This window comes from Solanum stenotomum, chromosome 4 (assembly GCF_019186545.1).
Source record: "Solanum stenotomum isolate F172 chromosome 4, ASM1918654v1, whole genome shotgun sequence".
NCBI classification, from domain to species: Eukaryota; Viridiplantae; Streptophyta; class Magnoliopsida; order Solanales; family Solanaceae; genus Solanum; species Solanum stenotomum.
This window is the reverse complement of record NC_064285.1, coordinates 6,894,862-6,913,621: the sequence shown is the minus strand read 5'-3', so window position 1 is coordinate 6,913,621 and position 18,760 is coordinate 6,894,862. Positions and strand designations below refer to the sequence as shown.

Below are 18,760 nucleotides of genomic sequence, written 5' to 3'. Positions count from 1 at the left end.
TTTTTTTTTTGAGAAATATTGATAACACCCCTAAACTTGACGTAATTTTTAGTTTCATTTTGAACTATTTACAACCTTAAAAACACCCATTTACTTGACTAATCGAACTTAATTTCACCCCCGATTAAAATACAATCCTAAATTCTGGTCAAGTTTAGGAATATTTTCAACACTTCTCTCGGTTTTTTATTATGAGTCACATGCTCCTACAAGAGTTTGAGACCACTTGCTATGTCATGTGGCAAATCGAGAGTATATTAGGGACGTGTCTAAATTTAGTTAGTCAAGCAGAGGGGTATTTTTAAGACTGTCAATAGTTAAAGGACGAAACTAATAATTTACCTCAACTTGCGATGTTTTCAATACTTCCATTTTTTTTCCCTCCCAAACCGTTCATTATTTGTAAGCCAAGAAATTTCCTTGTTTGGCTCACTTTTAAAGGGCTATTCTTGGTAATGATTTCTTCTTTTGCCGTTTGTTCCTCCTTTTTATGAGCAAATCCTTTTTGCCATAATAAATCTGTTAAGGAAAATTTCAAAATACTCCTTCAATTTCAAAATAGTGTTACCTAATAAGAAAAAAAATTATTTCAAAATAACTGTCATTGTTGATTTTATGACAAATTTTAGATGAAAAGACATTTTTGAATATGATTTCAAGAAATTTCCTTCGTTGCTTATATAATTTATTTTGTTACCATCATAAATCGAATGTTTTTAAAGATTTGTAATTATAAATTTATCTTTTCCAATTTAAGTAAAAGACGATAAGATATGTAGTGATATTGTGCACTCCCACTTTTCAATTTATATGAGTTAGTTTGAATTTTATACGAAATTTATAAAAGAATTTGAAATTTGTGATCTAAAATAAATCATACATGTTTGTGTGACCCCTAATTTATTTTATTAGGAATAAAATGAGCATTTTAAAATTAAATTCTTACTAAAGGTAGAAATGTGTAATTCTTGAAATGGAGGGAGCAGTATACTCTATAATATATATTAACCTCCATCTCAATTTTTTAATTACTTTACTGTTTCAATTAATAGAAGGGTTCACAATACAAACTTAAGCAAGGGTCCACCAGATCATTTCGCCAACGTCAAGTCAATAGGGGAATTTCTTTCTTTTATAGCCACAAAAAAGTAGAATTGACTAAAATCAGTAATTTCTTCTCTCTTTTTTTTTGGTTGGATTGGGTTTGGTAAATGCATTTGTTTTACTCGCTGCAAGTTGCCTACTTGATCATAGAGGTCTATTTCCTCTTCATCTTATTTTCCAAAGGCAATCTAAGGGCCTGTTTGGTCATGCAATATGATATCATGATATAGAATTATGATATGGTATCAGATATAGAATCATGAGATAAAATTGAAGTTTTGTTTGGACATGCGATATGAAATTTTTGTATTGTATATTTTCTCATAAACATAAAAATATCATAAGTTGTCAAACTATTAAAATAACTCCAATTGTTTATTCAATCTTATCAAATAAACAAAAAATTATAAAATCGTATAATAAATTATTACAAAATTATTTGTTCTCCACTTAAGTAATTGTTTCATCTAACTTTAATTTAATAAAAAAAAAATTGAACATAAATTGTAGTGTACTAGTCTTTAATATAATTCTCCCACATAGTACGGACAATTTCCTCACGTTGAACTTGTATTTCTCAGTCATGTGACCGAGAAGACGAACCAACATTGTTAATTTGAGCCATTTGTTGGTCAATATCATCCGCAACTATATTTTCATGCTCATAGACCATAAATATTTCATCACTTTAACAATCGGTTGGTGTGAGTTAAAGTGACTATATGTTGGTGAGAATAATAAATTTTATGTCGATGAGAATAATAAATTTTAAAAAGTAATGATGTGATTATAAATTTTATTTACATATGAAATAAATGATTAGTAAATATAAATGTGGGGTTGTTTTAACAAAATATAAACTCGTGGATCAATTTTTATATTAAAATATCTCAAATCATGATATGGAATTACCATATAATGGTTTTTGGAGAATACGGAATCACATCTCATGAGATGGAATCAGCGTAAAATCACATGTCCAAACGCTGATTCCATCTCACGATACCATATCGTATCGCATGGCCAAACGCCTACTAAGAACCACAAATGCCACGCAAAGGAAAAGAAAGAAAAGTTTAACAAAAAAACATGCAGTTAAGCAAAAGCAAAAGAGTAGAAACAGTTCAATTTGGCAATGTAAGTATAATATTACAGCCAAGAGATTATTGCTAATAATCGAATCACGTTTGCTGTTTTCAATCCAGAAAGTCTAGTTACTATGTTGTTAGTAGAAGATGAAAAACAAATGTCATTGTTGATATATGACAAATTTTAAATGAAAAGGCATTTTTGAATATGACTTCAAGAAATTTACTTTGTTGCTTAATTATATAATCATATATTGAATATTTTTAGTAAAAATATAATGAATACTAATAATTTATTATTAAGAGAGAATGAAATTTATTTTATAAAGAATTATTTAACCAAAAAAATATATTACAATAAATCATACACATATATTGTACATTATGTATAATGAATTATTTTTCTCATATAAATTCAATAAATACGATACATAATTTAGTAAGATGGTGTAAAATATTTTTTTATGTAAACTCAATAAATATGATACATAAATTAGTAAGATACAATGATTTTGATATAATCAAAATTAATCTTCATTGAATCTCAAAACACTCTTTAAGTCAATAAATATTAATTTATCGATTAAATAATACATCTATGAAATAATAATATTTTATGATCTCACTTGTATTAATTTAGTGAAGTTTTATTGTATACCTTTATACTTTATCTTTTTTATAGTGTTCAATTTTCAAGAGATATTTATTAAATAAAAATAGTTAAGTAAACTAATTGATTTTTCAATAAATGTATTTTTTGCTAAGATAACACTTAATTTGAGTCGGAGGGGAATATGTTTTAGTTGGGGGCGAAAGCAACGAGGAATGAAAACTGAAAATGGTCAATTTTATTTGGTGATATTCGAAATTGAATAACTTTAAGGAACGGAAAATGGCCAAATTATTAGGAAAAAAGTCTCATTTTTGCCACTTTTGACCTCTATGGAGCTCTAACTTAAGGGTAATTGTTTACTTTGTCAAAAATTGAGGAATAAATATAAACCTCTCTTGTTAAAAAACAATTGTTATTACTAAAGATAAATGCGGGATTTACTAGATAGAGGAAAATAAATCACTTCACTTATAGTATTACACTGAATATATTATTATTTTACTGAAAAAATTGATTTTTGACTTTTTTGTGAAGTGCCACCGTCTCGAAATAAATAGTGAAAAGACTTGTTACTTAATGAACTCTTTGTACGTGTCTATTTCTATGATTAATGCTTTCGTACGACGAATCATATGCTCCAACTCCATGTGAGGAAGAGAAATTAAGGAAAATGAAAATACCAAAGGAAAAAATTCACTACTTGTAACAATCTATATGACTATTTTTTATTTTAAAATATTTAATTTCATTATAATTCTACATAACTTTTCACGTATTCAAAATAATAATAATAATCAAATTTTAAGATTTGATGTAATATTTTATCTACTAAATAAACACGTTAATCAATCTTCTAGTCTTTACTTCCTCTATTACACATATACCACTCCCAATTGTTTTATTGTATGTACGACTCTTTTCTTTTTAGTCTATTCTAAAAGAGTGACATCTTTTAACATTAGAAACTAGGAGTATTTGATTTTAAAAAAAACTAGGCTTCACTCTCCATAGTACTTATCGGCACTCGCCAAACAATATTAATGATCTTTTCATATTTTTTATACGGACATAAAATTAAAAATAATAATCTGAAAATACTATCAACACATTTTACTCCCTATATATATATATATATATATATATATATCTAGTCAAAGGAAAATATCAGAATTTGAAACTAATAATAGAAAGATACACCTGCATTGTATAACTTACAGAACCACATAATTGTGTTCCTATAAGAATCAAATGAACTGACAAATTCATGTGCACGTTGCTTTTAACATTTACATATACTACATCATTTTTGCCTGTAAAATACTCCTAACATCAAAAATATGATGAAAAAAACAGGCATAGCTGACTTTTTCCCTTCCCAAATAGCTGCTGCATTCTCCGTCTTTCCACTTTGTTAATGTTTACACTATGTTCCAACAATTATTTTACCATCACAAATACATGTAAACTGAATTGCAAGAGAAAAACAGACCACCGCATACGCTACCTCTAGGATCATGGTAAGAAACAAGCTCTATGTGTCCCCCTTCTCAGCATAGATGAAGGCATGAATAAGGGTCTGAGCATATTCCACTTGATCTTTCGTCCCTGACAAAATAGCAGAGCCGTATGCAGAACCAGCTACAGGATCATGAATTACTACCTTAGCACCTGAAATCTGAATACCAAACACAAATGTTAACTTACCTTACCTATAAGAAAAAGAGAGTTTCCTAGAGCAAACTGACCTACCCTGCTTATATGATGAAGGTTGCTAGAATCCTCTCCATAAACATATTTTATATACATTTCAGGAATTACAACTTCAACAGTGGTCCCTGGCAAATTAGGTGCTGCCTCACTGCAACAGATAGTTTTACATAGTGGATAAGGGAAACGATAAAGGACAAATTAAACAAGAATACGAATCAATTAAGAAAAAATAAGAGGAATGTAGGTCCAAGAACTTTCAAGTCAATTGTTCAGATTCTACACCCCTTTCTCTTTAATCCCACTAGCAACGAATCGAGCACCTCAAGTATCTCCAACAGACTTCTTATACTATTGTCAAGTGTTAATTAAGGACCTAAATTATCTCCAACACAAACTTTACAACTCAACTCTTAAAACAGTTGACCCGTAAGCACTGCAAACATTTACAGACTTGCCTTTGAAGTTTTAGGTGGATATTATTCTTACAAGAGATACTCCCGCTAAATACAACATCCCCATCCTAGGTAGCATTGTTTTACTTTTCAGTAAAGGATATCTCATAATGTAATATATGTTTGTATCTAGAAACCCTGTTTATAAGAACTTTACAACTTAAATGCAAATTACAGGAAAGTGAAGTACTTAACAGACCTACCCTCATCCAGCTCAAACAGCAGAGCCACATACTAACGTTTGCCCAATTTTTATAAAGGTCCAGCTGCCAAAACCCAGTTTAACAGAATTTGACAACTGCAATAGCATATCCTCTATGCTGACTCTTTTATGACCACCTCTTAACTTGCTTCCACACGGATACAAGTTCTTTCACATGGTTTGCCTAGGTTGTGCATACCAAGATATATAACTTTCCCAACAAAAATGGAAAACAGTGAATTGAGTTCATGCTTCTGGATAGCTTTTAAATTCATATTAGCATCTGAAAATCATTTATGCATCATTAGCTTCATGGCTGTAGACTGCAATGAACCTAATTAAGGCGCGACCAACTAATTGCCCACTACTCTCACTTAAAGCTGCACAAGGAAGATCACACTAGTTGCCCCAAAAGGAAATAAGTTTACCCAAGTAAATCAGAAACTGGTGAGTCCTGCACCAACAGGGAAACCAGTATCCCTTTAGTACACCCATCCCAGCACTCCCCTGGGAGATTCAATGGATGGCTTCAAGTTATTTGTAGTGATTCCAAGCTCCTAAGCAACCTAATACATTAGATCCAGGCAGAGGAAAACAAGTTACCTGGCACTGCTACAATCAGCCACTCCAGCTGTATTTCTAGAATTGATTGCCTGGATAAAACAGCAAAGTAGGAAAGTAAATAGTCAGAAATGCAACCCTGTCATAAAAACGTATCAATAATTTATGTTTACTGGAAAGATCCCCAACAAACCTGAGGACCCCATCTTCCAGGTGAAGGAGGTCTATCAAAATACGGAGCATGCCCTTGTCTCTCATATCCATAGAAATGGGGAGCACGATCTGAATAAAACATTACAGTCTAAATCATGTAAAATTGCAGGCAACAGTTCATACTGTTTGGGTGGATTACCAAGTATGTTTCATACCGTGAGGGTAGCCAACAGGTGAGTGGTAACTAGGAGAAGCAGGATCGTGCCTTGGCCTGAATGATGGGGATGGAATTTCAGAGTAAGGGGGGAAATGCGGAGGGGCAATAGTTGAAACATGTGGTTTCACAGGAAACATTGCATCACGAAGCCTACAAGTAATTTGGAACAAAGCATCCTGGACAGACTGCATGCTCCCAATGACCTGTAGAGAATTCAAACAACAGGAGCCAATTGGCAAAATTCCCTCAGTAAAAACACACATGAAAGGAAGATAACAAGGTTGCACTCCTTCTCATTTATCTTTTTCACATAGTGCTTGTGAAGGTAAGTTCCACCAAGTGAGACAGAATGCAACTCAATTTATATGAGATACAAGTTCATGTAGTAAATACAAAACACAGACATGGAAAACACGTCTCTTTGATGATCATCAATGAAACACTTTGACTACTCTATCTAAATACTAACTTGCATCATAAATGCTACTCCCTCCCCACCCCTGCCCCTAAGAATTGCAAGTTATATAGAGGTAGAAATGCAATCACTTCATTTGAGATAGATATTTATCTACTAGAAATCTAACAAATACAAAACAGCATATAAAGTGTAGTCAGGGAATCTAACAAATACAGAAACAGAAAATATGTATCTCCAATGATCATCAACAAAACACTATGATTTCTCTATCAGAACACTAACCTCAATGTTACAACTCCCCCCGCCCCCACCACCAAACAACCCAAAGAGAAAATTCCAGGCAATGAGTTATATAGCTGAGGTACCATATATATAACTAAGCTATATAACGCATATTGAAAAAATTGGAAAACTTCCAGACAAACACTCAAAAGACAACCTAGCTGAGACGTGATGTCTTACATATATTTTAGACTAAACTTCAAGGAAAATTTGTATCTACCTGTAAAACTTCTTCTGTGTGGGAGCCGTATTTTGGAGATTGTTCTCTGGGGAAAATACGAATGCTAGCACCAGTGACTCGTCGCAATTCAGCAATTAGGATACCTCCATTACCAAAGAGACAACTCATGTGACGTGCATGTACCAGAAGCCTTGATACAACTGCAGCTCCTGGTTCAAATCCAATCTCAGCAATTCTGCCCTGGACACGCATAAGAGCTTCCTGAGCAGGGGAATGTCTTTGCTCCAGGTTCTGCAGGAATAACAAAGAAGCTGATCGCAATAAAGATTTGCAAGGATAGAGTAGCGAGGCTAAAAGATCAACACCAGTTCCTTCTGACACCATTATCAACTGAATAAGTTAAAAAAATCTACAAATTGACTCTATGCAGCAGATAATATGACAGTGAAGTGACACAAAAAAGAAGTGAGCAAATCACTTTAACATAGGAAATGCAAGTGGGTCTGTGAGAAAAGGCAGAAACAGTTGCTTAGTTAATGGTCAGCCTACACACCTCTCTTGCAGATATCACAACCATTCTTTCATCTAAATCAGATGCTGAATCAGCAACCTTGACAGATGCACCAGTTTCAGTCTGCATCACCCTAATAATTGAGCCACCTTTTCCTATCAAATTTCCAACCTTGTCAACCGGACATAACACCTTAAACACGACCTCTTCCTCCAAGACCATCCTGTGGTTGATTCCAGCACTCTCAACACCAGAACTCCTCGAGAACTGGTCGGGCGTGTGATAACCAGTTCCATTTTGTGACATCCCTGAAAATTTGGGGGTAGAGGGATTTACTAAATCTACCCTAGAGTTATCCTGAAGGCAGCTTGAAACAGACAACAGAGCTTTTCTCACAGTTGAAAAGCTTCCAGTTATCTGCACACAAAGATATCCCCTCAACAGTCAAAGCCATATACAGAGTAACATAATCATACAAGCAAAACAGAGATAATCAATGAAATGAACAAAAATCAATCTCATATAAAGCTAAGAAAGCAACCCGGCATGTGCCTCTGCTATAATGACATAATTCAATATAATCCTCACAGACATACACACATATACTTGTAGCAGAATTACTCGGTATTAGGTAGAGGTATTGGATTATTGGGAACACACTTGGTCTCTGGTAGTTGTTTAAAAGGATCGACTACCGCATCTGTTTGTCATCTACTAAATCAGCCTGCTCTGGTGGTGCAATTAGAAAAACTAAAGATGTAGAAGGAATAGAGAAGCATGGACCTATCCCGACCTATCCCACTATTCTAAAGGTTGGTAATTTCCCCATGTTGTATAACTTCCCATAAACCCTTAGAAACTGCTCTATCACAACTGCTGAAAATCATCCTTGATGGAAGCACGGTTATATATATGACATTTGGGTCAAGGGTCCCTTCGATAAGAAAGAGGCGTTTGAGTAAACAGAAGTGAGATCTTCCTATTGATACTAGCACTAGTGGGACTGTCTCCCGGGGAAAGGTCTAAACAAATTACTTCTTTGAACTCCATACCATCTAAGAGTGAGGTTCTGAGTGCTTAAAAGCTCTTTGGAGTAGAAAAGACTCACCGGAACACGGCTGAAAAACGCTGCCGACTCCGACTACTCCGTGACAATGGATAGAGATATGTTGATCATTTATTTCCGATACACTATTGCTCTGCGATGTATAACATTTGGTATCAGAGCAATACTTTTAACCTCTGCCTTGTTTGATTTTTGGAATTTCTAAAAACCCCTCAAAATGGTCTTAATTTTAGATCTTGTTTTGAAACTTTTGAAGTATTCTAATGGTAGAGATCTTATGGAAATCAATTTTCCAGCAATCTGCAATTTTATATGTTGTTTTTGGTGTCTTTAACAGGTGAACACGAACTGAGTTTTCAAACGGGTCGAATGACCCGCAAGAGGAAGAAGACAACCTATATAGTGTGTTTTAAGTGTTGCACTGTGGTTGAAGTCTTGAACTTTCGCCTTTATTCGTGTAATGCACCCACAGTCAGTTATAACTTTTTGTCTTTTATTTATGTAACGTAAACTAAGAAAGTAATAATAAAAGGCAAAGAGACTGCCGTTTTGGTTTCAGTGTGTCAGTGGGTCACGCAACTAGTTAGGTCTCTAATTTTGTTTTATTATCTGTTGGAGTTACCTTTCTCGAAATTGAGCAAACTTTTTTTTATGACAAGGAAACCCACAGCAGCTACGCTTTGGTGCGCACAAAGTAAAACCCCCACTTCTATGCAATAGCTAGGAAACCACAGAGGAGAGTTAACCCGCACAAGGCAAGCCCAGTGCGACGAGCTTGACCTAGAAGGCAAACCCCTTGCTTTCGTTGGCAAGGGGTTTCGATCATATGCAATTCATCAGGTTTTACACCAAGGAGCTAATTCGTTCAGAACTCAGTTGACTGCTTCACCCTCATGGTACTACTTCGCTATCAGCCACCCAGGAGTATTTAGCCTTGCAAGGTGGTCCTAGCTGATTCACTATTATGTACTTATAAATTATTATGTCTACTGTATGTAATATTTGTGCCTCTTTCGATATTCATATTTAAGCACGTGAAATTTAAGTTCATTGCATAATGTTCAACAATAAATCTTGTATAAGATTTTGATTTAATGTCTAGTGATTCTTATAATTTTGTTTGATTGAGATTAGCCACAATTATCTTGGTTAAATAATATTGGATCAAATAAGGAAATTATACATATTAAATAAGGATCAATGTTTGAGTGAACTATAATTTTATTTGATTGAAGATTCACCACAACATCATTAATCGAATAAAATTTTAAAGTTAAGGATCACATAAAGAAACTTTAGACATTAGAATTGTGATAAATTATGCACGATATAATAACTCAAAAACCTTTATTATTGGGTGGCATATATTTTTATGATAAGGGAAACCTGCAGTCACTACCCTTTGGGTACGCACGGGGTATAACTCTTGCTCCTATGCAATAGCTTGCAAACTACACAGGAGAGGTAACCCGCACTAGGCAAGCCAGGTGCGACGAGCTCGACCCAGAAGGCAAACCCTTTGCTTCTGTTGGCAAGGGAATTTGAACTTGAGACCTCCAACATGGAAGTCCCAAGACCAAACCACTAGGCCACCCTGACGGGTAATTTGGGTCGCATATATAATTAGGATAAAATATTAAATACTTCTCCTAATTACACACAAGAATCATGAATGAGAGTTTAATAGTTTTATCATAAAGATAAGAATACCATGCTAGTAAATTGATAATTTTATCATAAGGTTGAATTAAAATTTAGCCCACAAGCAATTTTATGTCCGTAGATTCAATTTTCTATTATTTGCCTCAAATTTATGTTAAGTATGTACATATATTTACTTGCAAATTTATCTCATATTTGTGATATTCCTGAACTGAATGGTGAGAACTATGAGATCGAGAAGGAGAAAATTTTCCTTCACTTAGGATGCATGGATATTGATTATGCTATAAGGAAAGAAGAATCATCTATTAATGAAATCAACACTCAAGATGAGATTGGTCTTCGTGAACAATGGGAGTACTCCAACCGTTTAAGTGTTATGTTCATTAAGACCAAAATCTTTGCTGGTATTCATGGTTCTGTTAGTATAACAATGTCAAGGCATTACTAAAGGCTATTGATGAACAGTTTGAAACTTCAAATAAGGCATTTGACAGCACCTTAATTATGAAATGCTCATCAGTGTGAGAGGTATGTGTGAGCACATCATAAAGATGCGAGACTAAGAGGGTCAACTAAAGACTTTTGAGGTCGAAATGTCTGAAACTTTTCGTGTGCACTATACATTGAATACTATGCCTGCACAGTAAGATCTCTTACACATAAGGATATATGGTCTATTAATGAACTTATTGCCAAGTGTGCTCAAGAGGAAGGTCGAGGAAGCAGGAGAAAGTGCATTCATGACTACTCAAGAAAAGAAGACCTATCAAGCCAATAAGAAATGTAAAGGAAAGGCACCACTTGAAACTTGCATCAAGAAAGAATCCCAAGGTCGCTTATGTAGAAAGAAAGGGCACATAAAGCCGGATTATGTCAAGTATCAACAATGGCTTGTGATGAAATGTACTTCAATCTCTCTTGTTTGCTATAAAGCTAATATGATTGATGTTAATCATAACACGTGGTGAATTTCTCAAAAAAAAATAACACGTGGTGAATTGATTCTGCTTCTACAATTCATATTACGAATTCCTGGTGGAATTTAAGAAACCTGCGTAAGTCAGTGGGAGCTAAAGCATCTATTCAGGACACATGATGCAGTCGCATGTGGAAGCTATTGGGACATGTAATTTAGTTCTTAGTAGTGGTTTCATTTTAGAGTTAGAAAAAGCCTTTTATGTTCCTAACTTTCTAGGAGTTTAATTTCAGTATCAAAACTTGTACCTTTAGGATATTCCTTCTTTTGAAAAGACAATTCCAATCTATTTTATAAATCTAAACTTATTGGATATGTTACATTGTCTGATGGTCTTTTCTCTCTTAATTTACAAAATGATTCCACTCATAATATTATGCATGTCCAAGTTATATCTTGGAGGAGTGTTAACCAAACTTTGATTACTACTTCCACTATGGAGGTTGAGTTTGTTTCTTATGTTGAGGCTACCTCACATGATGTATCCATATCTAGGCATCGAATCTCATCTCCAAGCCATCAAAGTTAAATTGTGGCAATTCATCTGTTGTCTTTATGGATAAGATAACAAAAGTGGAAGTCAAAGTAAGCATATCGACATCAAGTTTTTAGCCATAAGAAAACATGTTAAAGTTAAGAAAGCATCTCAAACTTGTTGCTAAAGGATTCGCTCAAAAGGAAAGAATTGATTACACAGAGACCTTTTCTCCTATGTCTAAAATGGATTCCTTGCGTATTATATTGGTATTAGTAGCCCATTTTGATTCAGAATTGCAACAAATGATGTAAAACTGCATTTCTCAATGGTAATCTAGAGGAAGAGGTTCATATGGAACAAACTGATGGATTCTCCTCTAGTAATGTTGACCACTTGTTGTTATTAAATGGTGATTGACTAAAACAAGCCTCACGTCAATGGTATTTAAAATTTCATAATGTTATCTCTTCATTCAACTTTATTGAGAACAGTATGGATCAATGTATATACCAGAAGGTCAGTGGGAGTAAAATATGTTTCTTAGTTCTATATGTGAATGATATTTTACTTGCATCTAATGATTAGGGAATGATACATAAAGTGAAACAATTTCCCTCTAAAATTTTTAATATGAAAGACATGGGTGATGCGTCTTATGTCATTGACATTAAGATCATCGAGATAGACATCAAGGTACCTTAGGTCTATCTCAATATGCCTATTTCAATAATATTTTAGAGAGGTTTTGAATAAAAGATTGTTCACCAAGTGTAGCTCCTATTGTAAAGGGTGACAAGTTCAATTTGAATCAGTGCCCAACGAACAATCTTGAGAGGAACAAATGAAGGACATTCTATATGCTTCTATTGTTGGAAACTTGATGTATGCGCAGGTTTGTACAAGACCTGACATAGCATTTGTTGTTGGAATGTTAGGAAGATATCAGAATAATGCAAGTCTTGACCACCAAAGAACTGCAAAGAAAGTCTTAAGATATCTTCAAGGGACAAAAGATTACGTGCTTATGTACAAACGATCAGATGACTTGGAAGTCATTGGCTACTCTGATTCTGACGCTGCTGGCTGTGTTGATACACAGAAATAAACTTCAAGATACATTTTTACATTAGTTGTTGAAGCTATATCTTAGAGGAGTGCCCAAGCAAACTTTGATTACTATTTCCACTATGGAGGCTGAGTTTGTTTGTTATTTTGAGGCTACCTCACATGATGTATGGTTGCAGAGTTTCATATTTGTGCTAAGAATTGTCGACTCTATCTCTATGCCATTAAAGTTAAAGTGTGACAATTCAGTTGTTGTCTTTATGGCTAAGAATAACTGAAGTGGAAGTCAAAAGCAAGCATATTGACATCAAGTTTTTAGCCATAAGAGAACATGTTAAAGATAAGAAAGTGGTCATTGAACTGATGTTAACTGATCCTATAACTAAAAGCACGTCATTGAAGAAATTTAAGGATCATGTAGTCACAATGGGACTTATTTCCACTATGTCAAATTTCATTGTAACAACAAATATTGTTGAAACTCTATTTATATGATATTTCTAGTATTTGTAATTGTGTGCACATTCACTTTATTTTGAGAAATGTCGCTAAATTATGGACCTAGAATAAACATTGAGTTAATTCATTAAGTAATATGGGCTAAGGCTTAGATGCATAATGCATAGTGATACATGGACAATACTACTTATCTTTAGAGGAAATATCGCTATGATCGGGTATAATGTTTCATTCATGGGATTAGAGTATACACGAACCAAGTGGGAGAATGTTAGCGAATGTTAGCAATTTGCTGAAATGGCCTGTATGACATGGACCTATCCCACTATTCTAAAGGTTGGTAACTTCTCCATGTTGTAAAACTTCCCATAACCTCTTAGAAATTGTTGCTCATCACAGCAACGGCTGAAAACCGTTCTTGATGGAAGCACAATTATATATATGACATTTGGTTCAAGGGTCCCTAAGCACATTACTTCTTCAAACTCTATACCATCTAAGAGTGAGGTTTTGAGTGCTTAGAAGGTCTTAAGAGTAGAAAAGACTCACCGAAACACGGCTGACAAACGTCGCCGCTGCCGACTACACCGTGACAATGGCTGGAGGTATGTTGATCTTTTATTTCCATTGTGTTATTGTGTTAGGATTCTTAGAGAAAGATCGAGTCACAGGACGATGAACAGGAAAATCTAAATCAATTGACTTTGACTTTCCCTTGCCTTTGTTCGAATTCCTAGATCAACCTATTTTTGTATATAACTTCAGCTCATTGAAGGGAGACTGAAACCTTAGAGTTCAATGAAGAGAGAACTCCGATCTCTTGCTTTTTACTAAAATATGACTTACCGATTTATTCCTCAAAAGCCCCTTTAAATAGGAGTCTTATTACATCAATAGCAAGTCTAATTCTTATGAAAGTAGGAGACCTAAATCCTATTCCAAACTAATAACTATAACTTAACCTAATCCTTATAAAACTATGAAATATAAACCCTATTCTAGAATAATAAATAAAGCTACTAAAAATATAATTAAATACTTAATTTAAGGACTTCCAACGCATCCACAACATTACCCCCCTCTTACGTTGAAAGAGGTTGTCCTCATGCTTGAATTCCACGGCAATCATCCAGAACTTCTGGAATATTGTCTGCTGAATCATCCAATTCCAGCCAGAAAAGTCGTTTGCACTGGTGAATGGCTGAATATAGTTCGTCACAATTATAGCATAATCCCTTAGCTCTTCTCTCTGCCATTTCTGCATGAGTTAATCGCTTGACCAAAGGGGTCTGGTTGCNAGAATATAGTTCGTCACAATTATAGCATAATCCCTTAGCTCTTCTCTCTGCCATTTCTGCACGAGTTAATCGCTTGATCAAAGGGGTCTGGTTGCTGGTCTTGGTATTAAAAGAATCGACTGAACTTGTAGCAGATTTTGCCAAGTTTACTGTGCTGCCAAGACTACTCTGGGACTGCTGCCCTTTTTGCAGTTGTTGTTTTTGCTCTAAAGCCCTGGCTACACTCATAGCCGTTGATAAGTCAGGTGGTTTGAGCAATTGCACATCCAATTTGATTGAATCATCTAACCCTGCCATAAATATTCCCACATGCAAGTGTTCTGGAATAAGCTCATCAGCCCTAGCCAACTTTTCTTGAAACTGACGTTGATAAATTTCAACTCTACCAGTTTGTCGAAGCGTAACCAATTCACCTACCGGGTTGCTGCTTTCAGGAGGTCCAAATCGCTGGAAACATTGTTTTTGGAAGTCTTCCCAACTCATTGGCCCCTTCGCTCGTTTAAGCTGATAATACCATAATTGTGCTTCTCCCAACATGTGAAATCCAGCCACTCCAACCTTTTCTGCATCTGCTGTATGTTGATTTTCAAAAAACTGCTCACAACGATATGCCCAAATCAGTGGGTCATTGGTGCCATCATAAGTAGGAAAATCCATTTTTGCATACCTTGGTATTGTCGAATTGGAATTACCACTAGTTTGATGATTATGATCAGCTGGTTGAATAGGCAGTGTATTGCCTCTAGGAGCCGGATTTGTTGATTTACCAATTGTCTGGGCATTACTTGATTCTGCCCCATGGACTACTAGTTTTGTAGAGCCAATTCCCAGGCTAGAAAATTGTTCTTTAATGACTTGGACAATTCTTTCACCGAGACGTTGTTCCATAGCTGCAAGTTTAGAGTCCATTAGTGTTTCTATAATCACACGTTCTTCTTGAAACCTGGAATTGATCTCATCGCGAAATCTGGAACTGATCTCATCGCCCATTGTGTTAGGCTCTGATACCAAATTGTTAGGATTCTTAGAGAAAGATCGAGTCACAGGACGATGAACAGGAAAATCTAAATCAATTGACTTTGACTTTCCCTTGCCTTTGTTCGAATTCCTAGATCGACCTATTTTTGTATATAACTTCAGCTCATTGAAGGGAGACTGAAACCTTAGAGTTCAATGGAAGAGAGAACTCCGATCTCTTCTTTTTACTAAAATATGACTTACCGATTTATTCCTCAAAAGCCCCTTTAAATAGGAGTCTTATTACATCAATAACAAGTCTAATTCTTATGAAAGTAGGAGACCTAAATCCTATTCCAAACTAATAACTATAACTTAACCTAATCCTTATAAAACTATGAAATATAAACCCTATTCTAGAATAATAAATAAAGCTACTAAAAATATAATTAAATACTTAATTTAAGGACTTCCAACGCATCCACAACATATTGCTTTGTAATGTCTAACCTTTGGTGTCAGAACAATACTTTTAACCTCTGCCTTGTAGAACGAATAGAAGGATTAGGAAATTGAGGAGTTGGTGATATTATTCTACTGTTCTTATCAACTTTTGAGGTGACGAGAGCCAAACTTAGAGGTGGAAGGATAAATGATAGTAAAATCTCTGTTATTCTATCTATATGTACTTTGCAAGTAAGGTGGATCTTCTGTCATCGTGCATGCACCTCCTTGCGCTCCGAGTAAGAGTCCAAGGGTCCCCTTTGGATGTTGTCAAGTGCACTTTGGTTATGAAGGTTAATAAAATCAGTCAGAACATTCCCTCCAACTCAATCAAGTTCCGTACTTCCAAAAACATACTCCCTTCGCTCAACTTTTCTTGATCTGCTTCCGCTCTGGACAGTTCTAAATAACTTACTTCCTTAATAGGCAGAAATTACAATCTTCGTATAGTGAATTGGAGAGAAAACATACTGCTATGTGATATTTTCAATTAGATGTAAACATCTTTACTGGCTCCTTTTTTTGTTTTCCAATTATTATCTCAACATATCACTACAAACTCAAGTATATTAATCTATATTCCACCTCTTCCTCCAATCGCCATTTTGGATACTCTGTGAAACTATTTTGGACAGGTGAGCACACAAGACAACAGAGAATCTATCAGAAAGGAACTTCATTTATTCCCTTTTTTTGAGTATTTAGTTAATTACACATTGGGAGAATTCTCTCTTTCTTCTGGTGTTCCTTTAGGTACATGGAAGTTATGAGCATGACTAAATTACCAATCAAGCATAAAACTCGACTTCAGTACATAGAGAAGTGTTCAGAGACAGTAACATGAAATCTGCAAGTGAACAAATAAATAATTGAATTCAAGACAACTGGAAATTAGGAAGAAAGTGCATTGCCTGAATTAACTCGTCACCCGGTAATGCACAAGCAGGCATATGATCTTTAGGCAAAACCCTAACTTGAGCTCCAGTCTCCTGTCTTATCTTCTCAATAATCTTTCCCCCTTTTCCCAGCACGCTTCCAACCTGATTACTCGGTGCTAAAAGCCTACAAACCACCACTCCCTGTGGACTCCTCACATCGCTAAATTCATCCTTCCTCCCTTCTCCTTCCGATTGAACCGCATTCCCTTCCTCATCCACTTTCAAAATCCTCTCAAGTACTCTGATCAACGCCCGCTGAGCCTGGGATGATGACTCATCATTGACAGCCGAATGAGGTAATTCTTCACCATTGAAACCACCAGCATCCGAGCTGGTTTGATCTTTCTTCGCTGAGTCGGCTATAACAACGATAACACGCTCATCGCAACCGGCTAGTGAATCATCAATGCGAATCTTAGCACCAGTCTCCTCTCTGAGCTGTCGGATTATGGCTCCACCTTTTCCGATCACACCGCCGGTTTTATCCGCCGGACAGAGGATTCGGAAGAATGCTTCACCGGGAGAGAGCTTCAGAAATGGCGGCGGTGGTGGTGGTGTACGAAAGGAATTGGACGGCGGAGTTGCCGAGGACGGCAGCAGTTGGTGGCGGCGCTTGGTGGTCGGAGTGGAAGTATCAAATGCGGTGGTGGTGTCCAAGTGTCGTTTGTGGGCGAAGGATGAGTCCATGAAAGAAGAAAGCGTCGAGAAAAGAGAAGCATGTAAGTGGACTTGTGAGAGGTTCTTTTTTTTAATCCCCTATATTTTTGCATATATAATCATAAAAAAATATGGATAGATTTGGTATAAATATAGTGATTAATAGTAATTAATTATTAAAAAAAAGATGCTCTCTCCGTTTCAAATAAAATGACATAGTTTAACTTGACACGAAATTTAAAAGAAAAAATTCAATTTTATGATTCTAAATTGATAAAAGAAAAAAATATTATAAATTAAAATTGTGTCAAATATACTAAAATATTTTATTAATCTTGTGGCTTTAAACATATTAATTAGAGTGTTGAAATTAAAGTATTATAAAAAAAATATATTTTTTAAAAACGTTCCTTTTTAAATCGAAGTACATGTTATATAAATTTTTCATAAGAATAAATAAGACAAAAGAGTTTTTATATTATTATTTTTTGTAGCTAATAAGAATTTGGTTCATTTTATTTTGCACATTCCTAATCAAATTCGATTATATTATGATTTCTCATTCATGATTGATCTAATAGATTCTCTTTCGAAAAGAAGTTTTGATCGAGAAGAATAATATTAAAATCATTTATGTATAGTTTAAATTTAAGGTGTAACATTGCATTTGTTCACTCTCCTTTCATTTAAGTAACTTTTGTACTTATTCTAAAGTTCATATAAGGAACAATATCATATGAATATTCTGTGTGTTCTAATTTGTTAGTAACATATAACTGTAATTTTCTTTATTTGATAATATTTCAATTGCAGATATTCTTTTTTAGTAATGCACACTTGTAATTTTTATTATGGAGTAATAATCTATTTTTTTTGTAACAAATAGATTTTCTAATCATAGCAAGTGACTTGCTCTCAATACGCTACTTGTATAAATAGGTGGATAGAAGATATTTATGATCATTCATATGTTAGGATTATTTTTTACTCTCTTTGGCAGGTAAAATAGTATATATCTAAATTATTGAATCTCATAGACCTAAGAGATCATTTTCTAAGCCCGATGATGAAATCCATGCTTGCCACTGGATTACACAAGATGATTTAAAGTCACTTTGCAGACATGAAAGTTCAATACACAAAGCATTTTGTATATGTTAGCAAAGATTCGAGGAAGAGCAATATCCTAAAGATTGTGACATAAA

General features: G+C 34.7%; 2 protein-coding genes across 4 annotated transcripts in view; one reads left to right on the top strand and one right to left on the bottom strand.

Moving 5' to 3' along the window:
- LOC125861830 (uncharacterized protein C119.09c-like) overlaps positions 1 to 18,760 on the top strand; it is a 436,566-nt gene that overhangs the window by 311,916 nt on the left and 105,890 nt on the right. The gene's annotated exons all lie outside the window — the stretch shown is intronic.
- On the bottom strand, positions 4,275 to 17,645 carry LOC125861812 (KH domain-containing protein HEN4). 2 transcript variants are annotated; one of them, XM_049541687.1, is made up of 8 exons: positions 16,872 to 17,645; positions 7,535 to 7,909; positions 7,021 to 7,272; positions 6,099 to 6,303; positions 5,924 to 6,012; positions 5,773 to 5,822; positions 4,555 to 4,663; positions 4,275 to 4,480 (listed from the first exon to the last, which is right to left on the bottom strand). In XM_049541687.1, exons 1-8 carry the CDS (start codon positions 17,583 to 17,585, stop codon positions 4,337 to 4,339), a joined length of 1,938 nt encoding a protein of 645 aa, XP_049397644.1. In that variant the 5' UTR covers positions 17,586 to 17,645; the 3' UTR covers positions 4,275 to 4,336. The 2 variants fall into 2 exon arrangements, with proteins under 2 accessions (XP_049397644.1, XP_049397645.1); XM_049541688.1 differs by lacking the exon at positions 4,555 to 4,663 and having other exon boundaries at positions 4,306 to 4,480.